This window comes from Myxocyprinus asiaticus, chromosome 2 (assembly GCF_019703515.2).
Source record: "Myxocyprinus asiaticus isolate MX2 ecotype Aquarium Trade chromosome 2, UBuf_Myxa_2, whole genome shotgun sequence".
In the NCBI taxonomy this organism is placed as follows: Eukaryota; Metazoa; Chordata; class Actinopteri; order Cypriniformes; family Catostomidae; genus Myxocyprinus; species Myxocyprinus asiaticus.
In genome coordinates, this window is record NC_059345.1 from 5,190,991 (window position 1) to 5,212,686 (window position 21,696).

General features: G+C 40.1%; 1 protein-coding gene across 1 annotated transcript; it reads right to left on the reverse strand.

Annotated features, from left to right (window-relative positions):
- Positions 1–500: 500 nt before the first annotated feature.
- LOC127454126 (arylsulfatase J-like) lies at positions 501–21,234 on the reverse strand. The gene is made up of 2 exons (XM_051721107.1): positions 20,720–21,234; positions 501–6,057 (listed from the first exon to the last, which is right to left on the reverse strand). Exons 1-2 carry the CDS (start codon positions 21,049–21,051, stop codon positions 4,674–4,676), a joined length of 1,716 nt encoding a protein of 571 aa, XP_051577067.1. The 5' UTR covers positions 21,052–21,234; the 3' UTR covers positions 501–4,673.
- Positions 21,235–21,696: the final 462 nt, after the last annotated feature.

Consider the following 21,696-nt stretch of genomic DNA (forward strand, 5'->3'; position numbering starts at 1 on the left):
ATTTCGTTTTGTGAGTTATTTGGTACTGTACGTTAAATACGAGGCACTGTAATACATTCCAGCTTTGCTGCATGAATGTTCTGAAGACAGCTGTGCTGTATTAGTCAAAGATCATCGGATAGTTCTGCAATAAATGGTCCAGAATACATCAGACCAGCTGCGTCATTTTGTTGCACCCTAGGGTAGCTCAGAACAATAAATCTTTGGTGGAATTTAAAACGGTTCATATGCATCTGGCTTGTTCAATGAGTGACATAACTGCACAGCTGAAAGTTAAGTTACTGAACAAACCCAGAAAAGGATGTACTGCAGTAAAGTACGGCATTTTTACCAAAGAAATTGACTGCAAAAAAATAAAAATAAAAAATATTACCATATTAGCGGGAATACCAATGAGGTCTTTAATAATAATCAATACTTTGTTGAATTATTTGAGCCTGTATGCCCATACCATTATTTTCGTTGGAAATGTCCAACAAAATAGGGGACAAAGTCTCTGCAGAGAACAATCAATTTGGTATCACAAGGTAAGAGTGAGGTGAACTTTGGCTCAGATGTCAGAAATGGAAACAAGAAAATTAAATGTCAAACTATTTCAACAGAGGACAGAAATGACTCCCAGCTGGTATTTTAGAGTGTGTACTTACAGTAGATATAGGTGAATTCACACCTCTATGGTTTTGTATAACAATATTTAACTTGAAATTTACCAGAGAGCAAAATGAAGTGAAAATAAGTTTTACGAAAAGAGTTTGTAGAAGAAGTGTATTGGTCTTACATTCAAGTTTCATTCAACTGGTCCCAGACCAGGCAAAACAAAAGAACTAACATGATGACATTCTAAAAACTAAGATCACAAAAATGATAAAAACTCAAATATAAGCTTCTTAATGTATTGTTCCCATTTTCTAAGTTTCTAAATTGCTTTTTATAACATATATATATATAATATACATTTTCTTCCATTTAAAATGTTTTTTTTTAAATATAGCACCATCAACAAAGTCCAATTTCATCGTCCTATGCAACCCGAAAACCTTGTTAAAAAGTTCAAGCTGTAGGAGTAATAGTAGTAATTCAAGTGATTTTCCTCCTCAGCATGTGTGCAATTTCTGATTTCTTTTGTGTGATTTCTGCACCACTAGTGGCACCAAAAGACTTCCCAAACAACCTCCCTTCTTCCATTGTTCAGCCAAACAGGTAATCCTGTCCAAAACTTAAGTCACTAATGGAGCCAGAAGATGGCATGTCAAACCGCTTAAACAAACAACCGCTCAAAAGAAATGTTTTGTAAGCACCACAGGGTCACAGTGCTTTCAATTTTTCAGGAAGTAAACCTTCGAATGGCTTAACTACAGATGTAACAGCATATTAAACTGGGATGGTACTTGAACATTCATAAAAAAGTACACACTTCACCTTTTTGCTCTTATGAAACTGAAGTTAAATCTATACATCCTATTTGGTCTAAGAAACACGTTACAATATCTCAATTTTTGCAAAATGATTTTTACATGGCTCGTTGTAAGTATCGTGGCAGTTTCCTGGTGAAATGAACACTAGAGGCGCTAAAACAACTATGATGTTTATTTCCTTTCACACAAACCATGAGTAAAACAGCAGATTATCAGTTCATTAACAATTTACTGTACTTTTCACCCTGTTTCTCTAGTGGATGACTATAGATCCACCTATACAGTTGAAGTCAGAAGTTTACATACATTTAGTTTGAAGTCATTAAAACTCATTTTCTAACAACTCCACAGATTTAATATTAGCAAACTATAGTTTTGGCAAGTCGTTTAGAACATCTACTTTGTGCATGACACAAGTAATTTTTCCAACAATTGTTTACAGACAGATTGATTCACTTTTAATTGACTATATCACAATTCCAGTGGGTCTGAAGTTTACATACACTAAGTGAACTGTGACTGTAAGCAGCTTGGAAAATTCCAGAAAATGATGTCAAGCCTTTAGACAGTTAGCTTCTGATAGGAGGTGTACTGAATTGGAGGTGTACATGTGGATGTATTTTAAGGCCTACCATCAAACTCAGTGCCTCATTGCTTGAGATCAAGGGAAAATCAAATGAAATCAGCCACAAGTTTGGACCTCCACAAGTCTGGTTCATATTTGGGAGCAATTTCCAAAAGCCTGAAGGTACCATGTTCATCTGTACAAACAATAGTACGCAAGTATAAACACCACGGGACCACACAGCCATCATACCACTCAGGAAGGAGACGCATTCTGTCTCCTAGAGATGAACGTAGTTTGGTGCAAAAAATGCAAATCAATCCCAGAACAACAGCAAAGGACCTTAGGAAGATGCTGGAGGAAACAAGCAGACAAGTATCTATATCCACAGTAAAACGAGTCCTATATTGACATAAACTGAAAGGCTGCTCAACAAGAAAGAAGCCACTGCTCCAAAACTGCAATAAAAAGCCAGACTACAGTTTGCAAGTGCACATGGGGACAAAGATCTTAATTTTTGGAGAAATGTCCTCTGGTCTGATGAAACAAAATTTTAACGTTTTGGCCATAATGACCATCGTTATGTTTGGAGGAAAAAGGGTGAGGCTTGCAAGCCAAAGAACACCATCCCAACCGTGAAGCATGGGGGTGGCAGCATCATGTTGTGGGGGTGCTTTGCTGCAGGAAGGCCTGGTGCACTTCATAAAATAGATGGCATCATGAGGAAGGAAATCTGTGTGGATATATTGAAGCAAAATCTCAAGACATCAGCCATGAAGTTAAAGCTTGGTCACAATGGGTCTTTGAAATGGACAATGACCCCAAGCATACCTCCAAAGTTGTGGCAAAATGGCTTAAGGACAACAAAGTCAATGTATTGGAGTGGCCATCACAAAGCCCTGACCTCAATCTGATAGAAAATTTGTGGGCAGAACTGAAAAAGCATGTGTGAGGAAGGAGGCCTACAAACCTGACTCAGTTACACCAGTTCTGTCTGGAGGAATGGGCCAAAATTCCAGCAACTTATTGTGAGAAGCTTGTAGAAGGCTACCCAAAACGTTTGACACAAGTTAAACTATTTAAAGGCAATGCTACCAAATACTAACAAATTGTTTGTAAACATCTGACCCACTGGGAATGTGATGAAAGAAATAAAAGCTGAAATAAATCATTCTCTCTACTATTATTCTGACATTTCACATTCTTAAAATAAAGTAGTGATCCTAACTGACCTAAGACAGGGAATGTTTTCTACGATTAAATGTCAGGAATTGTGAAAAACTGAGTTTAAATGTCTTTTGCTAAAGTGTATGTAAACTTCTGACTCTAACTGTACGTTTGCATTACATAACCATCTACATTTACAAACATGTTTGAACATGGTCAAATTGCACGATACCTCAACCAAAAGAGCATTGCACTTGCAATGCAAAGGACCGAGATACGAGTCCTGGAGAGCACATGTCAACACAGTCAACACGTGAGCCGGAAGTGTCATAGAAGAACCACTAAATGATGTGGTTGCTTCAAAAATTGCGTTTTCATCTCACATTTGCCTTTTTTGACACTATCGGCTAGCAGGGTTGGGAGGGTTACTTTTGAAATGTATTCCACTACAGATTACAGAATACATGCTGTAAAATGTCATTTGTAACGTATTCTGTTAGATTACTCAAGGTCAGTAATGTAATCTAAATACTTTGGATTACTTCTTCAGCACTGGTAGATTTTTTCACTTGTTTTGACTATAAAAACTCTGCCAGTACAGTAAGACAAAATACACATGTTAAAAATACATTCTCTGAAAAACATAAATATCTTATGTAGTGTTGATTCTAAAACAAGATAAATCAAACTGATCTTGTTTTAAGGATTTTTAGATATTTTTACAGGAAAACAATAAAAAAATTATTATCAAGAATACGAATTTTGCCCTAATATCAGAGCTCTTACTAGAAAAAAAGAAATTATGATCTAACATGAATTTAATTGATAAAAAATATGATCGTGCCTGGTAACATGTGCATGTAAAATGGCTAGAAATAGCATTTTATCTTAGCGTAAAGCTGACAATTTACACAAGGTTTATTTCTATTTCTTCTGCTCCAAACTTACTTCAAACTTACTTCTCTGTCTGCTCGTATGAATGTAACACATCATAAGAAAGTGTTTCACCGCTGTTCAAATGCACTTTGGATCGCATCATTTATATGTATAAATGTTTTTCATCTGAATGGACTAAATATTAAATGAAACAAATGACAATAAAATGCAAAGTAATCTCCTCAGTAATCAAAATACTTTTTGAATGTAACTGTATTCTAATTACCAATGATTTAAATTGTAACTGTAGTGGAATACAGTTACTAATATTTTGCATTTTAAATACGTAATCCTGTTACATGTATTCCGTTACTCCCCAACATTGTCGGTTAGGTTAAACCTTAAAAACCTTATCAGTTTTGGAGAAAATTTAACTAGCTCATAGCACCACACAGTGGACATTTCACCTTGGAAGTAGTGTGCAATACGTGCAAAAAGCCACGTAACATCATTTTGATATCAACACAGTCCAGTTTTTTTTTTTTTTTTTATGAGATCAGGTTCAATACTTCAGTGAAAAAGACTCAAAAATTCACAAAAGTTCAAGACTTCATCCCTGAGTTCACAAAAGTCAAAATGGAGGTCACACCTTAGGCCTTTCTTTTCAATTTCCCTCTTCGTTTTGCTTTCTTCCAACTCTTCATCTTGTTAAAATCATATGAGAGAAGATTATCATCCTCATCATCATCATCATCATCATCCGTGTGCCAGGGTCCCCAGACCCCCCCATTGTACTGAGGATTGGAGCGATAGTCTTTGGGAGGGTAGCGGCATGGCACAGCTGTCTTGTTGTACTGCAGAAGCCTGAACAGCATCTTCTTCACCACATGTGGGTAGCGTTGGGACAGATCCACTCGCTCGTATGGATCAGCCTTAATGTTGAACAGCCATATAGACTTGCCTCGATGCAAGCTTACTCGCTCATTGTGCCAACGGTTGGCCAATAACAATGTGGTAAAAGTCTGGGGCGGAATCCAGTCGCTATATCCTGGCACCCCCGTCAAGAGCTTCCAATCCCCCACCCGGAGAGCTGCCTGGATGGCCGTGTTCCAGATTCCATAGCCTGCCTTCCAGGATCCATTCTTGGCTCTGGTGTAGATGGGGTCAATGTTGTGGAGAATATCCAGTCGAGGCGAGGGACGCCCCTCACTGATGGCTTCCCAGACATCGTAACCATCCAGACTCTGGTTTTCGTCCAGCGTACCTTCACCAAGCATGACCAATGTTGGATACCAGTCCGTGATATGGATTAGAGCTCGGCTTCTGGTGCCTTTCTTGACCAGTAATGGGCTATGCACAAACCCAACGGCTCGTATACCTCCTTCCCAGTAAGTTCCTTTACTCCCTCTCAATGGCCAATTGCTGCCTCCTGCCATTGGTTGACCACCATTGTCTGAGGAGTAAACCAGAACTGTGTTGTCATAATATCCATAGTGCTTGAGAGCAAGAGTTACATTGCGTACCGCATCGTCCAAGCAGCTGACCATGGCAGCATACTTGCGGCGATGCAAGTTTGGGATGGACTTATAGCGCTCGAGGTAGCGGGCAGGAACCTGCAGGGGTGAGTGTACAGCCTGGTAGGCCAAGTAAAGAAAGATGGGTTGTTTAGGATTGTGAGATGCCAGGATATTCACAGCCTTCTGTGTGTACATAATGGTGGAATAGATCCCATGGTCCTGCTCCCAAGCAGCTTCTTCACCTTCATGAAGGTCATATCCACACATTCCTGGACTGTCACACTTGTAATGGGTGTAGTAGTCACCGCTACCCAACAAAGAGCCAAAGAAGGTGTCAAAGCCCCGCTGCGTGGGCATACAGCCACGCTTATAGAAACCAAGGTGCCACTTTCCCACCATATGAGTGGAGTATCCAGCATTTTTCAGCTTCTGTGGAAGAGTGATGTTCTCAAGAGGGAGGCAGTTGGGTTGGGTGGGTCGGATGATGGAGTGCTGGAGGCCAGTGTGGATCTGATATCTAGGACATAAAAATACACAAAATTAGTAACAACATATAATATGGACTTCCTAACATAGACCTGGGTCCTTACTTCAGACGAGACTTATGTCTCTGCAGAACAAACATGGGCTTTTCCTAATTCATGGGCGTTTTCAAACCATTGAGATTCCCTACTTTCATTGGCTAGTTTAGAAACGCCCATCCTGATTTGGAAACACCCACTAATTACAACATTGTGATTCCCTACTTTCATTGGATAGTTTAGAAATGCCCATCCTGGTTTGAAAACGGCCACAGATTGGAAAACACCCTCATGTCAAACTCATGTAAAGGGATGGTAAAACAGTTCCCCTTAAAAATCATGACAAAAGTCTTGTTTGAGTGGGAAATTTATTCTAATCCCTTTCATAAAACTTAAATAGATCTGGCCTGATATAAACTCCATTGATCTGATGGACGTACATTGCAACTTTGAAAGAAACTAAAGAATTTTTGATTTCATAAGCCCACTGAATGAATATCACAGGTTGTGGTGGAAGTGACTACACAGTGTTGAGTTGATAAATGTGACCACAACGAGTCTAAGAGATTGAGAAATTACCATCAAATCCTAATGGTTGCAAGTGGCCAATTGGGGAGTGGTGTGGCATAGCAGTTAAATTGCCACACACATAGGGAACAAAATATTATAGAGACTTTGGGTGGGCTCTTTTAACTTTTAACCATACAGAAGACCCAAGCAACCACGTAGGAACATGCTAAAAAAAACATTCAGCAACCGAATAGCAACACCCTGATGACATACAGTACTCTTAATATATTTTTTATTCATTAAGTAAAGCACACACTACTCTACTTTGGCCAAGTAAAACACAACACTATTCTACTTACTTAATATAAAAATATATTAAGAATACATCTGTGAAATGACTATGTGAAGAGACGGTTAAAGAGAACTGTATGGAAAAATGATGCAATGAAAGTGAATGATGACTGAGGATAACATTTTGCCAAACATCTCCTTGTGAGTTCAGTGGAAGAACATAAGTCATACAGGTTTGGAGGGTGTGTGAATGATGACATAATTTTCATTTTTGTATGAATTATCCCTTTAAGTGATGACATGTAAAGTAATTTAATACAATGATGTAAGTTTAATGCAATGATTGGATACATCTGAAGAAAAGCTGCAGATCTGTCTCTTTAAGAAATGGAATTTGGCTCAATGTTTCTGCTGTGAGTACAAAAGGCTTAAAATAGAAGCAAGAAATCAAAGCTATATTTTTCAATACATCAAGCTGACACCAGCACCAGACTCAACATTACACCTACTGTGTTTCTACTGCTCTCTTTTGAAGAGAAATTAGAAACTTGAACCAGTGTCAGTGCCACTGACTTCACCCAAACAACCAGTCTCACCTCATTGCAAAAAAATGTCTTAGTATTTTTGTCTTGTTTTCATTGAAATCTAACAAAAAAATGTTTTAGTTTGGTTTATGCTTAAAAAAAGAAACAAATATTTGCCAACGGGGTAAGAAAAATAAACCTGTTTTTATCTGAATTTACTTTATTTTGCCTACCCACATCAAATTTGTTTTATTTTTTAGCAGAAACCTCTCTAAAAATAAGGTGTTTTTCGGACTGGGCACGTTTGCTGTGGTACGAATCAGAGTTGATTGTTCCCGGTGCCTCCCGCAGCATTGGTCTGGTTTCAGATTCGCTTATGGTTCTGTCGAACCCCAGTGCTTTTCCGTCATCAACTTGCGTCATCTCGAACGTGCACAAGATGGAGAACACAACGTGGGTTGCTATATGTGTTTTTTTATTAATTTGGTGTCATTATGCACACCAGAGTAAATGACATTGGCGCCTCTGTGCATCGCATGCTGTAATTCAGCAGTTGTATGTGTCCAGGATAAGGATGCTCAAACTATCTTTTTGAGGACACAACTGGTTGCATGCTCACGCACACACGTAAATAAAAGACACCTCACCACTTCTGTGTCCCACAGCATTCCCCTGCCACACATGGTGCACGTGTGGGTTTGTTTCTGTGCAACTGATGATGTCATCATGCTTAAATCGGCAAAAATGCATGCACAAGTTATTTCAATTCCTGAACAAGTGCGGACCCAAGTTCAGGTTGCACACTCATATGAACCATGCCACAGTTCCACTGCAAACGAACTCGGTACTGTACCACGGTATGCTCTCCGGTCCGTAAAACAGCTAATAAGCTATTTTTTATGCAAAGCGTGCTCTGCTCCGGACTGAACTGCCAGTGTGAAAGCCCCCTAAGACTTAATGAGACCTATTTTAAGAGCACTAGCGCTAAGTGCATAAAGTCAGTGGGCATGGCCATGAAGTTTTGGTATTTTAGTGCAAGTCTAGGCGCAAGTGGGTTTGGCGAAATTACGCACGCAAAGCGCTAATAGGCTGGGTCAAGTGCAATTTAATTCTGAGGTTTTTCTCCAGTTATTGCACAGTTTGAACCCTATTTTATAGTCCATTCCCTGTCAAGCACCAGCGTTATAAACAAAAACAGCACATTCATAAGAAGTTGGTAGTGTAAATGGACTGTATGCAATGAATTAGAAGAATAGAAATATGGACTAACGTTCTTTTGTGCATTAACTGTGTCCTTGTTGAATATCAGACATATTTCTATGACAGTGACACCTTTTATACGCATTGAAAATTTGGTTCTCAGGATCTGGATCTAGGCTCCAATAAATTTTAAGTATTATTAATCATTTTCATCTACTGACACACAAATCATGGCTAGTGTTACCAGTGATTGTTTCGGCACGCACTTCACTTCTATCGGTAAATTTTGATTTTGAACATTTTTAATTTATTTATTAAAACACGAAGAAATTTTACCAAAAATATTTCTATATTCTAATTACACTTCAAACAAAATGAAAATATAATCAAAATAACGAAGTGGTCAAAAAAATCATACCAAATCCAACCATTTTACCCTCTCCAACTTCCAACGGCCTCTTTTACAGTGTCTTAAAAATCACAACAGGTGGAAAAATATGAACACAAATTAGATCATAAAAACAACTGTAAATATAAACATAATAATAATTGAAAAATAACATATACTTGTGCTTAGCGCACTCACGAAAATTGGATAAGACATTGCGCACGGACTTTGCGTGTAGCGATGCGCTTTGCGCACTCACGAAAATAGAGCCCAATATCTTATGTTATATAATTTTACTTCTCAAGTAAATATATCTTGATTTAAAGTTTTTTTTTTTTTTTTTTACTAGAAAACAAAACCAAAATACTGAGTAAGAAAATCTTTCACCTCATGGCAGCACAGCTTAACAAGCACTCCTTCACAGAGGAATAAGACCTGTGTTTGTTCTTTCAGAAATGGTTTTGCAGCCGCGTGCAGCTTGAGAATTAACTTCAGGCAAATCACCACACGTCTACAGAGATCTGCTGTTCATGACATGCATACATGTCAACACTGCCGTATGAATGCACATACAGTACATGCAAACAGAAACTCAGACACAAGCAACAGCACAGACATGTACACACACACAAATACTAACATATCACACTAACACAAACTTGCTGTTTCTTCACTCACTGAACACTCACACATAACTACATACACAGGGGGGAATTCACTAAAGGTTGTCGAGGACACTACAGTGATCTGTTATTGCTATGCAGGTCCAACAGCTGGACCATGACTACTAGAGCAGCACTAACCAGCCTAAACCAGCATGAACAAGATACAGTGCATCCGGAAAGTATTCACAGCGCTTCACTTTTTCCACATTTTGTTATGTTACAGCCTTATTCCAAAATTGATTAAATTCATTATTTTCCTCAAAATTCTACAAACAATACCCCATAATGACAACATGAGAGAAGTTTGTTTGAAATCTTTGCCAAACTGAGCGATCGGGGGAGAAGGGCCTTAGTCAGGGAGGTGACCAAGAACCCGATGGTCACTCTGACAGAGCTCCAGCGTTTCTCTGTGGAGAGAGGAGAACCTTCCAGAAGAAAAACCATCTCTGCAGCACTCCACCAATCAGTCCTGTATGGTAGAGTGGCCAGACGGAAGCCACTCCTCAGTAAAAGGCACATGACAGCCCGCCTGGAGTTTGCCAAAAGGCACCTGAAGGACTCTCAGATCATGAGAAACAAAGATTGAACTCTTTGGCCTGAATGGCAAGCGTCATGTCTGGAGGAAACCAGGCACTGCTCATCACCTGGCCAATACCATCCCTACAGTGAAGCATGGTGGTGGCAGCATCATGCTGTGGGGATGTTTTTCAGCGGCAGGAACTGGGAGACTAGTCAGGATCGAGGGAAAGTTGAATGCAGCAATGTACAGAGACTTCCTTGATGAAAACCTGCTCCAGAGCACTCTGGACCTCAGACTGGGGCGAAGGTTCATCTTCCAACAGGACAACGACCCTAAGCACACAGCCAAGATAACAAAGGAGTGGCTACGGGACAACTCTGTGAATGTCCTTGAGTGGCCCAGCCAGACCCCAGACTTGAACCTGATTGAACATCTCTGGAGAGATCTGAAAATGGCTGTGCACCAACGCTCCCCATCCAACCTGATGGAGCTTGAGAGGTCCTGCAAAGAAGAATGGGAGAAACTGGCCAAAAATAGGTGTGCCAAGCTTGTAGCATCATACTCAAAAAGACTTGAGGCTGTAATTAGTGCCAAAGGTGCTTCAACAAAGTATTGAGCAAAGGCTGTGAATACTTATGTACATGTGATTTTTTTTTCTTTTTTTTTTTTCTTTTTTTCTTTTTAATACATTTGCAGAGATTTCAAACAAACTTCCCTCATGTTGTCATTATGGGGTATTGTTTGTAGAATTGAGGAAAATAATGAATTTAATCCATTTTGGAATAAGGCTGTAACATAACAATATGTGGAAAAAGTGAAGCGCTGTGAATACTTTCCGGATGCACTGTATACATGATGAGGTAAAACCATCCAAACGCTTTGAAAACGGCAAACTTTGACTTCTAAAACATTGGTATGGTATCCATTAAGGCTGCACGACCGATTGACATAAGACTGAAATCGCAATCAAATCTTGCGCGATTACAAAAGCTTGAAAGGCTGCGTTTAAAAAAAAATAGACTGCAATCAGCTCTTCAGTCAGCGCTTTATTGTGTATGCAAGCAGCGCCCTGTAGTGGCTTGGATGGCATTTTCCATTATTCATTACACCACTATAGAATTTAAATGGGCATTTTGTTCCTTTGGAAACTTTTTGTTTTTAATTGATGTGGTTGACATTTCCGTGGAACTGCCCAACATAATGTTTGCATAATATGAATTTGTGATTTTCTATTATATACAGTATAAACATGTTAAATTTAAGTTATGTTGTTTTAAACTGAAAAAACAGAAGTGCAAAAATGTTTTAGAAGTATAAAATAACCTCTTTTTTTTACATCAAGCATCATGCTATGATATTTGGTTATTTTTCAATATTTGTTTTATCTTTTTATCTTCTATTTATCTTTCATTGTTACTCTCTTTAAAATGTTGGCCTGTCATGTGTTCAACAGATCCAATCCATGTTCAATAGAAATGACTTATTGTTAGAACAAAAGTTTTTGTACCTCTTTGTATGTTTTTAAAACACAATTCCTGAGCAAAACAGTGATCTGATGACAAAATAAGGTAAGTGGCAAAATATCAGTATCAGCATCGGTATCGGCCAATAGCTATTTGTTAAAATCGTATTGGTCAAAAATGTTCATATCGGTGCACCCCTAGTATAAACAACACTTATGTCAAAGCAATTAAAGAACTTTAACTTTTAAGGCACAATACTACCATCTGTTTTTAAGTCTATCAGATGATCTTATTCATTGCTTGAATGTTTTCCCTGTCATTTTTATGTAATCACAAGCTTTTAATGTCTCCATATAACAATACACCTTTGTTCTCTTTTTTACCCCCTATTTAAGCAGCAATTTAAGGCATCATAGGTGCGCTTCCAATGCAAAATCTGTTTCCAAAGGTAGGCAACATGATTATTCTGCTTTCTAAGATCATTTATGTTCCAATTCTTAGGCAGCATTTAATGCCTTATAATGATAAAAGAGTCTTTTGAGTTATTTGTACATCCTAACTTATTTCCAATGTAGCCTATAACTTTCAAAAGAAGGTGCAACACTCACTCTATAAGCAAAACTAGAGCTACAACTTTATTCGATTAAAAATACATGATGTTTCGGCCACCCTCGGGGCCTTCATTAGACATAAATGTTTTCAGTGTAGCCTAAAACACAGAACTCAACACACTGAAAACACTACTTAACACATTCCAAATGTCCCACAAGACATATGTTTTTTGGTCACAAAAGCCACCAGACAATACCAATCCTCAGCTGGAAGACATGCTGACCCATGTTCTGCTGTACCTCTAACATCACACCTACATCTGTTTTAAATAAGCGGGACACACTCCTCTCTACAGCTAATAAAAATCAGACCATACAGCATTAAAACTTGTCCCCTTAAATCCAACAGCTCTCTTTCTCGTCTTTTCAGTTGCATCCTCATTCTAACAGCCACAAGGCCCTTTATTCTGACACCAAAAGACTTGTCCCATGATTTTGGAGTGGTGGTGGCATAGTGGGCTAAAGCACAGAACTGGTAAGCAGAGGGTTGCCAGTTCGATCTCCACAGCCGCCACCATTGTATCCTTGAGCAAGGCTCTTAACTGCAGGTTGCTCCAGGGGGCCTGTCCCTGTGATAAGTACACTGTAAGTCGCTTTGGACAAAACCGTCTGCCAAATGCATAAATGTAAATGATTTAGGATCCAGCTAAACTAACTCTTTTTTTTATTTTTTTTTATTGCTACAGACAGTACATACAATAGTTAACTTAATTCTTAACCTTGCTGATTACGATTAATGTCATCCATCCTGCTCTAAGCTCAATTTTGTGACTTAAATTTGGCAGCCCATTGACAAAAAGAAGATATTTAAAGGGATAGTTCACCCAAAAAAAAAATGTCTGTCATCATTCAAGACGTTCCAAACCCATACGACTTTCTTCTGTGGAACACAAAAGCTTATCCTTTATGGGATCGCAAAGCCAAGGAACCATAGGGCACATTCCTATTTCCGTGTAACCTCATGTTGATTGCAGGCAGGTTGATGAAGAATTTTGATAGCAAATTTAATTAAGGCTTAACCTGACTTTCTGTGCTTGACAGGTTTTTGGCTACAGCTGGACAGTCCCAAAAAGATTTGGCCTTTATAGAGAAGGGGGTACTTGGAAGATTATGAGAAGTTCAGTACTTTTATTAGCCGGTTTTGAACACCTTAAAAGGCAAAAAAGTTTATATGGGCAGATGTTATGCTTTTGGTCCTCTCCAAGTGTTTCTCACTGGTGCATCACATTCATGTTCCCTCTAGATAAGCATGAAACAATTTTTTTGTCAACAAAAAAGGCCAATAGTCAAGTTTCCATCAAGGTTACAAATTAAATTTTATGCATTCATATGGCTTGGTGAGGCAAATTTACAAGATTTTTTTGATGTGCATCTACAGAAAGATGGCGCCGAGGATGGCTGCTTTGGTGTGGAGGTCTCTAGCGTTTTTGTTACTTTTCTTTGTTTGTCATGTTTTTTTGTCACTCTTCCCCAATCAGTTTCACCAGGGATGAACTGCTGAATATTCGGCAGAGGATACCTGTTAATTTTTTTGCTGGTGTTTGACGTTTTATTAGACGTCTTAATTGGAGGTGCAGCAATGTTCTACAAAAAGCACAAAAAGAAAATTGTCCGGGATGAATTGGATGCAATGTTCGATATGGGGATAATAGAGGAATCCCACAGTGATTGGTCCTGCCCGGTTGTTCTTGTTCCTAAGAGCAACGGGTCTGTAAGGATCTGTGTGGATTATAGAAAAGTCAACGCGGTGTCTAAATTTGACGCATACCCAATGCCTCGCGTTGATGAGTTGCTCGATCGGTTGGGCGCTGCTCGATTTTATTCGACACTTGATTTGACAAAGGGTTATTGGCAGATCCCCTTGACACCAATTTCCTGTGAAAAAACAGCCTTCTCCACACCGTTCGGATTACACCAATTTGTAAAGCTTCCGTTCAGTTTGTTTGGAGCCCCGGCTACGTTTCAGTGTCTCGTGGACCGAATCCTCAGACCGCATTTGGCTTATGCTGCTGCATACTTAGATGACATCATCATTTACAGTAATGATTGGCAGCAGCACATGCAGCATCTGAGGGCGGTTCTGAGATCGCTGCAATGGGCGGGACTCACAGCAAACCCCAAGAAGTGCGCGATTGGGTGGGTGGAGGTACGGTATCTGGGGTTCCACTTGGGCCATGGGCAGGTGCGTCCCCAAATTGACAAGACTGCGGCGATTGCGGCCTGCCCGAGGCCCATGACCAAAAAGGGGGTGAGACTGTTCCTGGGGCTGGCTGGCTATTATAGGAGATTCGTTCCTAATTATTCTGACGTCACCAGCCTGCTGACTGATCTCACTAAAAAGGGGGCCCCAGACCCGGTCCAGTGGACGGAGCAGTGTCAACAGGCGTTTATGCAAGTGAAAGCCGTGGTTTGCGGGGGGCCGCTTTTACATTCACCCGATTTCTCTCTCCCTTTTGTCTTGCAGACGGACGCTTCAGACAGAGGGCTGGGGGCTGTACTCTCACAGGTGGTGAAGGGGGAGGAGCGCCCGGTGCTGTACATTAGCCATAAGCTCTCGCTGAGGGAGACTAAGTACAGCACCATGGAAAAGGAGTGTCTCGCCATCAAGTGGGTGGTCCTCACTCTCTGGTACTACCTGTTGGGGCGGGCCTTCACCCTCTGCTCGAATCACGCCCCACTCCAGTGGCTCCATCGCATGAAAGATACCAACGCGCGGATCACCCTTTGGTATCTGGCTCTTCAGCCGTTTAAATTCAAGGTGGTCCACAGACCAGGAGCGCAGATGGCTGTCACCGACTTCCTCTCCAGAAATGGCGGGGGAGTGGTAGGCAGGCCGAATGCATCCCCGGCCTGAGTCGGGAGGTGGGGATATGTGGCAGCGGGGGCGTGGTCAAGCGTCCATCCGGAGAGAGAGAAAGCAGTAAGGGAGTTTGCACCTGAGCTAGATTATGTTTAACACCTGTTTCTAATTCCAGTGAGCATGGGGAGAGAGGCATATAAGCAGCCACGCCATCAGCAGAAGAGGGAGAGAGAGAGTCTGGCACAAGGAAGGCCACGGTGCTCCTGAAGCTGTTACATTTATTCTGTTATGTTTGTGAAGTTAACGTGTTGAAGTTACTATGTGCCTGTGAAGCTGATGTTTTTAAGTTACTACGTGCCTGTGAAGTTGATGGGTTAAAGTTACTACGTGCCTGTGAAGCTGATGAGTTTGTGAAGTTATAAAGCACTGAGGTGGCTATTTAAATGTCTTACCTGAGCCTGGAAAACCCGCTTCCCTGTATTCTCCTTTCACTCTAACTCCCTTACAATCGCGTTGCGGAATCATTGGGGAAAACGAGAGGCGGTGGAACATGCTTTTACATCAACAAAAGTTGGTGTAAAGATGTAACAGCGTTGAAGAAGATGTGCTGTCCTAATTTAGAAGCGCTCCTCATCAACTGTAAGCCTTTCTACTCACTGCGGGAGTTTTCCTAGTTTATTCTAGTGTTTGTACATCCCACCACAAGCATGCGTGAATGCAGCATTGCAACAGCTGGTTGATCACATCACAGACACGGAGCAACAACACCCGGACACTCTTATCACTATTCTGGGAGATTTTAATAAAGCTAACCTCACCCGTGAACTGCCAAAATATAAACAACACATCACATGCCCCACCAGAGACAGAAATATACTGGACCACTGCTGCACCACTGTAAAGGATGCATATCGCTCTATCCCTCAAGCAGCTTTGGGACTCTCTGATCACTGTCTGGTTCATCTTCTCCCGACCTACAAGCAGAAACTAAAATCAGCTAAGCCTGTAGTAAGGACTGTAAAGAGATGGACTAATGAAGCAGAGCTGGAATTACAAGCCTGCTTTGACTGCACTGATTGCAGTGTTTTTGAAGCTGAAGCCACAGACCTGACCGAGCTCACAGATACTGTGACATCATATATCAGTTTCTGTGAGAATATATGCATCCCTAATAGGATATTTTTATCATTCAATAACAATCAACCATGGTTTACATTCGTCATGCCAAAGAGGATGCTTTCAGAAGTGGGGATAAAATATTGCACAACCAGGCCAGAAACACACTGACTAAGGAAATCAGAGTGGCTAAAAGAAGCAACTCTGAAAAGCTGAAAAAAACAGTTTTCAGCCAAAAATCCTGCATCTGTGTGGAAAGGCCTGAAAAGCATCGCCAACTACAAGACAACATCCCCTCGCTCTGTAGAGAATCACAAATGGCTGATGACCTGAATGTGTTTTACTGCAGGTTTGAAAAGCCCTGTCTCACACCCCTCCCCTGCTCTGATCTTCACTTCACACACACACCAACACCTCCTGGAACCCCCCTCCTCCCCCTCCTGCTACTCAGCCTGCACTTATGATCTGTGAGGAGGATGTGTGCCGGGTCTTCAAGAAACAGAAGTCTAGGAAAGCTTCAGGCCCAGATGGTATTTCACCTGCCTGTCTGAAAGTCTGCGCTGACCAACTGGCCCCCATCTTCACACAGATCTTCAATAGATCACTGGAGCATTGTGAAGTTCCCTCCTGCTTCAAATGCTTCACCATAATTCCGGTCCCCAAAAAAACCCAAATCACAGGACTTAATGACTACAGACCTGTCGCTCTCATGTCTGTGGTCATGAAGTCATTTGAGAGACTGGTTTTGGCCTACCTGAAGGACATCACTGGACCCCTGCTAGACCCCCTTCTGTTTGCTTACCGAGCAAACAGGTCTGTGGATGATGCTGTCAACAATGGGACTGCATTATCTCCTGCAACACCCGACAGACCTGGGACTTATGCAAAGATCCTAATTGTGGACTTCAGTTCAGCCTTCAATATCATGCCTCATCTTCTCTCAACCAAACTGATCCAGCTCTCCGTGACCACCCCAATCTGTCGATGGATCACCAGCTTTCTGACAGATAGGCTGCAGCTAGTGAGACCGGGGAAACTCACATCCGGGACCTTCACTATTAGCACTGGTGCTCCTCAGGGATGCATTCTCTCTCCACTGCTCTTCTCCCTGTACACAAATGACTGCACTGCAAAGTCAAGCTACTGAAAGTTTGCTCTGTCAAGCTACTGAAGTTTGCAGATGACACCATGGCCATCTGCCTCATTCACGATGGTGACGAGTCTGCATACAGATGGGAGGTTGAACAGCTGGTTGTCTTGTGCGGTCACAACAAACTTGAGCTGAACACACTCAAAATGATAGTGATGATAGTGGACTTCAGGAGAAATCTTCTCTGTGCACTTGTTTCTCCTATCACCAAAAAAAATAAAATCCTTGTGTATGTGAGAACAAATGTCTATCCCTCTCAATCACATTTTGAATATTTTAGATTGCGGTTTCTTCTTTAAATGTTGTCATACCAGCTGGCAAAATACAGCTTCGCCTCTTTTTCTGTAATGCTCTCTTTTGGCTGAAGATCACTGGGTCTAGAGAAAAGCAATTCACAGGCTGAAAAGGATGATTACTTTAAGCATTTCCATTTGCAGCACTGTCTTTAAGCAGAAATTCGCTTTTCTTTGCACTCTAGCCTTCTAATTAATTGAGATACATTTGTCAACAAATATTAACCCCTGAGACCCCGCGTCCACATATATGGACATTACGTTTTGGCTTCGCTTTAGGCTATGCATAATTAAATTTTATTTAAACCAACTGATTTCAGTTCAGGAGACACTAAGCTGTCATTAAAGGGTTAAACTTTCAATGCACGCACCTAGTTATGTGACAAAACAACATGGTGCTGATCTCAGCTGAGTTTGTCTTTGGGAGAAATGCCAACAAAACTAAATCTGGTAAGAAACCTCTAAGTTATACATTAAAACCTGTTGAGTCAGGGGGAGCAAGTGAGCATCCTATATCTTCTCTATGCAGTCAAGTGAATTCACTCCTAACATCCAGTTCAAAAGTTTAATTTCAGGCTGCAGATGATGTTTGGACCACTCAACATGTTTGGCTGACATGGGACAGTGGTAATCAGTACATAGATTCAGAATTTATCATGTATAATTTTATTTTAACATGGTTGGCAGTGATTGGATGATGCTGGACATTACTTTGAATCACAATTATTTACGCTAATTTTTTTATGTAATGTCTGTTATGTCTGAAAAACATGATTAATCAACACTCCTGGAAACATAATAAACAATTTGATAAAAAAATTAAACAAACCTGACCATCTATAGCTTGGTATTATTTAAAATTTCACAATTTAGTCCCACATATCTGGACATACATTTTTAGGAAAACAATGTGGTCTAAAAATGTCTTATTTTATTTTTTTTTGTTACAAAACAAAACGGGGAATGGAAAACACACTATACTGACCCAAAATTCACTAAAGGAAAAGTTGATTATCCACTGACAAGAGCGTCAGCAGATGTTGGAACTGTTAATCAGTCAGGCAGGCAAAGTTATGGATAAGCATGAATAAACACCTTGAAGTTATTTGATGAAGTCGTTTAAAATGAATAGTGCAAAGCCACGCTCATTTGTAACAGAAAATGGTGGAGGTCAATGTATGCAAAATATGTATCACAGTGGACAATTTGCAAGGGAAACAAGCCAAAACAAACCCCGAATTTCAAAAGCAGTGTACTTAAGACCTTGAAATTTTACAGCCTAAAAAGATCACTGTAGAACTAGGATAATCGAAAGTTACATTTATGAATTAATACACCCACTCAGATTATAGCTGAAGGACCTCTACAAGCTTTGATATATGTGATGCTATCATTGATCTAACATACTGTATATAAGCTCAAATCTCCACTGTACTCAGCATTTTGGAGCACACTTATCATAAATGATTCATTCATTCATTCCAAAGCATACTGCCAAAAGAGATTCCTAGCAACCTTCCTGTTTCCTGAGGTGTGGACCACAAATGTTTCACAACCATGGGAACATTGGTGTTGGGCATTCAACACTTAAGTCAACTACAATGGGCGGAGACTATGCACACAAAAATACAATCTGTTACTGGCTGCAAGCATGTGTCTACCTGTCAAAAGTTTGGACACAACTATTTTTGACACAATGGACTTAATTTGAAATCTTATTTAAAAAAAAAACATAGATGACACTAAATCTCATCTCAACACCTGTATTAAATGTATGCGCTCCTCTTAATCTTGATTATTCATCTCAATATCAACATTTGTGAGATGTATTCCCTCCAAACAGTTTTGAGGTTAAATGATCAAACTATTTGTCATTGGAAAATAATGATCTGTGACATTCTGTTATGTTGGATATTAAAAAAATTTATTTCTGTTTTTATTTTTGTGGACCCAGTAATGTATTCAAGACAACTTTTCAAATGTTTCCATTTAATACGTCCATGTTTTTTTTTCTTTCGTATTGCCTTTGAAGCTGCTTTATTAGCGGTTTCTTTTTCTTCGCTTTGCGATAGCTTAAATGCTTTTCATTCTATACTTTTTTGTTTTCACGCATTGCTCGCATTTTTGCACGCATTTTGTTTTCAACAAAAAAACACAGGACATAATATAAGCTTGCTTTTGATGTAATTAGAAGCTTGTTTTTTTGTTTTTTTTTTTAAATGGTGACGCAACCTTTATGACTAAAAAAATTATTTTACAACGTCTCTCTCATTAATTACCTTCATTTAAATAATAGAATATTCGAGTATTCGTTTTTTATGAGCTTAAATATTCGAATACCAAAATTATTGATGAATGTCCATCCCTAGTTCAAATATGGTGTGTGGCGCATACGGGCCCATGACCAGCAGGGGGCCCTCAAGGGTGGGCTTGATTTTGGCGCGGGATTGCGAGTATTGGGCGCATTTTGAATCATTCCTAAATGTTCCAAATTCAAGAAATTCCACACATTTCTTTGCTATAATGTACATGTGACAATAAGTAAACTAATCCACACAAATCACTTAATGAGTTTGTATTACCATTTGATCCCCACGTTTTATTTTTTCATAGTTTTGATGAAGTGTGATTTTACTATAGATCTACAATGGAGACAGAAGTAACCATACAGAATGAGCAGGGCTGTTTCAGACCCTTCTGGCGCCCTAAGCGAGATCCCCATTGCCAGGGGAGTGTTTGGGGTGCGTGACACCCCCCCCCCAGCAGATGGTGCCCTATGCGACCGCCTAGTTCGCCTATGCCTAGAAAAGGCCCTGAGAATGAGTAGTAGGTGTGTCCATATCAGTGGCCCCAAAAGTATTTGTACACTTCAAACACACTTACAATGTATAAATATCACTGCATTAGATAACATAATATAAAAGCAAGTAGAGTTTATTTTAAAGACTAAATCCATCCAATAAAAATGACATTTACACCCAATATAATTCAAAAAAGCTCCAAAAAGTGAAGTTAGTTCTAAGAAGGTCTAGCATCAATAGTTTACACTTTGGTATCTAATGCAATGAAATTCGTGAATTTGAAGTGTCCAAATAGTTGTGGGAACATTCTACCTTATATATCCCACCTGCCAGTCATCAGTTGGCTCCTTGAGGGACTACACAGAGGTTGCACGTAGTAATTCTCCAGTTTGACTCCTGTTGCGGCGAGTCTGTCCAGAGTTGGAGTCTTTATTTCGGACCCATGATAGCCCACGTCTCGAAACCCTTGGTCATCGACCATAATAAAAACAATGTGAGGCTGAGAGGATGAAGATGTCTTTTCCACCTTGTTCTCATGATTCGCATGAAAACTGGTCTTCCACGTCCCGTATGATGAGTCGACAACGCCGCAAAAAGTAGTCAAAAGTGTGAAAAGAAACGTGCTTTCCATTCGTGCGTGCATTACAACTAAAAACATTCGTCCTGCTTTGTAGAGTAAATGCTAAAATACAAATCAGCGCAGTAGATGCTGCAGTTTTCAGTGTTTTCACAGCGCGAGAGAACACCGCTGTATGTCATTATGTCTCAGCAGGGAATATCGCTCGAGGCGATGGAAATGAGGAATCCGAGTTTGCGGATACATTCATGATTCATTATACATGCCAACTCTGTATTTCGTCTTTTCGGTACTGCCTCATCTTTCACTCTCTATCTACTCTTCAGTGCCGTCTAGGTGACTCATTCGCGACTGAGTCGTTCTTTTGAGCCGATTCTTTTGAATGATTCGGCCGAACCGACTCGCGAAGCGTCTCTGTAAAAGGAATCTTGGAAGTAAAAAATCACGACTGTAGCCACATATTCAGGAATGGAGTGTTGAATGTAATCGTTTAGAAATCGGCCAATACAAAACACATATAGGAATTCATGAGTACTCACATTAAAATGAAGACTCCAGTCATATCAGTAACATTATAAAAGCTGTTTTATTCTACATGGAGAGGGTCCGCACATGGGGGCGGCCATGTTAGAATCACATGACGAGCTGAATACTACTCGCTTAATCTCTGTAACAGTCCTGTTGTTTGACACTTTCACTCGTTGATTAAAGTAATCATGGCTGACT